This window comes from Notolepis coatsorum (assembly GCF_963971535.1).
Source record: "Notolepis coatsorum genome assembly, chromosome: 5".
Classification (NCBI taxonomy): Eukaryota; Metazoa; Chordata; class Actinopteri; order Aulopiformes; family Paralepididae; genus Notolepis; species Notolepis coatsorum.
The window spans coordinates 140,580,436-140,582,173 of NC_140169.1; the positions used below are offsets into that span (position 1 = coordinate 140,580,436).

Genomic DNA, 1,738 nt, shown 5'->3' on the forward strand with positions numbered 1-1,738 from the left:
TCCCGCAACGGCGTGATCCATCACCGCGATCAATACGACACGACAGAGCCCCACGTCCCACTCGCCGTATGCAATTTCACACCGGGCTTTATAGGATTAGCGCTACACACAGCCAGCCGGGCTCAGATCGGCTGGCAACACACAACATCCATATCTCCCCGCTGCCTGGTGCTGGCTCAGCCCGGCCCGCTGCCAGGGTCCCACTCAGGTTATTAGCGGTGTGGGTCTTTGATGCCGGGCAGTGCCAAGCAGCCGGGCCTGGTGTTATGAGAGCGTTCTTACGCTGAGCCATGTGCTGCCCAGCATGGTTCTGGCACTTCTCGTTCTCTCTCTCTCAATCTCTCTCTCTCTCTCTCTCTCTCTCTCTCTCTCTCTCTCTCTCTCTCTCTCTCTCTCTCTCTCTCTCTCTCTCTCTCTCTCTCTCTCTCTCTCTCTCTCTCTCTCTCCACGGTTGGCTCTCGATGATGCCTCTATCGAAACTCGACAATCATCGTCAATTTTCTATAGCCTCTGCAGGCTGTCCTTGAATAATTATAAATTTTTATGTTTGTGTTTGTGCGTGTTGTCTGTCTCAGCTATTATTGGCAGCTTAGCCGCGCATGGAGAAGAAGGTGCTGTGTGTACCCTTAAGTGTTCAGTGCTGCTTGGCCCCGATACATTTGATTCCCTGTGTATGTAATATAATTTGTGGAACCAAATTAAGTATTAAAATGTGTGTGTTGTGTACTGTGTGTATGCACATGCAGGATAATTGTGTGTGTATGTGTGTGTGTGTGCGTGCGTGTGTGCGTGTTTCTGCATGCGTGTGTATATGCACACGCGTGTCATCATCACTCCATCACTGCCGGGGCCCCTCTCTGCTCTCTGACCTTCCCCCCGGTGACCTTGTCCTGTCTGATCACCACCTGGCTCTGATGAGGGGGAGACTGGGGGGGGGGGGGGGGGGGGAGCCAAGCCGCCGCCCTATACATACCTGACCAAGATTAATGGCATCCCAGACATCCCTCATTATTCTCCCCAACAGCAGTCAGATATGGCTCCGCGCCAGGCAGCCGGAACCCTGGCGCTGAAGCCCACCGGCGGGCGGGCGGGAAGAAGAATGTGATGTGTATCGCTTAGCAACGCCTCGGTACCGCGGACACGGAGGGGAGAGAGGGGGAGAGAGAGAGAGGGGGAGAGGGAGATGGGGAGAGAGAGAGAGAGAGAGAGAGAGGGGGAGAGGGAGAGGGATGGAGAGATAGAGGGAGAGATAGAGGGGTAGACAGGAAGAGAGAGAGAGGCAGGGGGATATAGAGAGATGAAGAGGGAGAGAGGGAAGGAGAGAGAGGGAGAGATGGAGAGAGAGGAAGAGGGAGAGGGGGATAGAGAGGAAGAGAGAGATGGAGAGAGAGGAGGAGAGAGATGGAGAGGGAGATAGGGAGAGGGAGAGGAAGAGATAGATTGGGAGAGAGGAGAGAGAGAGAGGGGGAGAGAGGAAGAGATAGAGGGAGAGGGAGGGGAGAGAGAAACAGAGAGGGGGGAGAGAGGAAGAGAGAGAGGGGGAGAGAGGAAGAGATAGAGGGAGAGGGAGGGGAGAGAGAAACAGAGAGGGGGAGAGAGGAAGAGAGAGATGGGGAGAGAGAGAGGGAGGGAGAGCGAGAGAGATATGGAGAGAGAGGGCAGAGAGAAAGAGAGAGAGAGAGACGAGAGGTAATTTATCACATATGTGTAAATGACTAGCTGTGCAACATTTCAGTTC

General features: G+C 54.3%; 1 protein-coding gene across 1 annotated transcript in view; it reads right to left on the reverse strand.

The window, feature by feature from the left end:
* Positions 1–830: 830 nt before the first annotated feature.
* The window catches only part of LOC311228387 (SAM and SH3 domain-containing protein 1-like), a gene marked incomplete at its 3' end in the record, with an annotated part of 31,356 nt that continues 30,448 nt past the window's right edge, over positions 831–1,738 (reverse strand). Inside the window, exon 3 of the mRNA XM_084314294.1 lies at positions 831–911. Coding sequence (XP_084170420.1) covers positions 831–911 — 81 coding nt within the window. The remainder of the gene's footprint in view (positions 912–1,738) is intronic.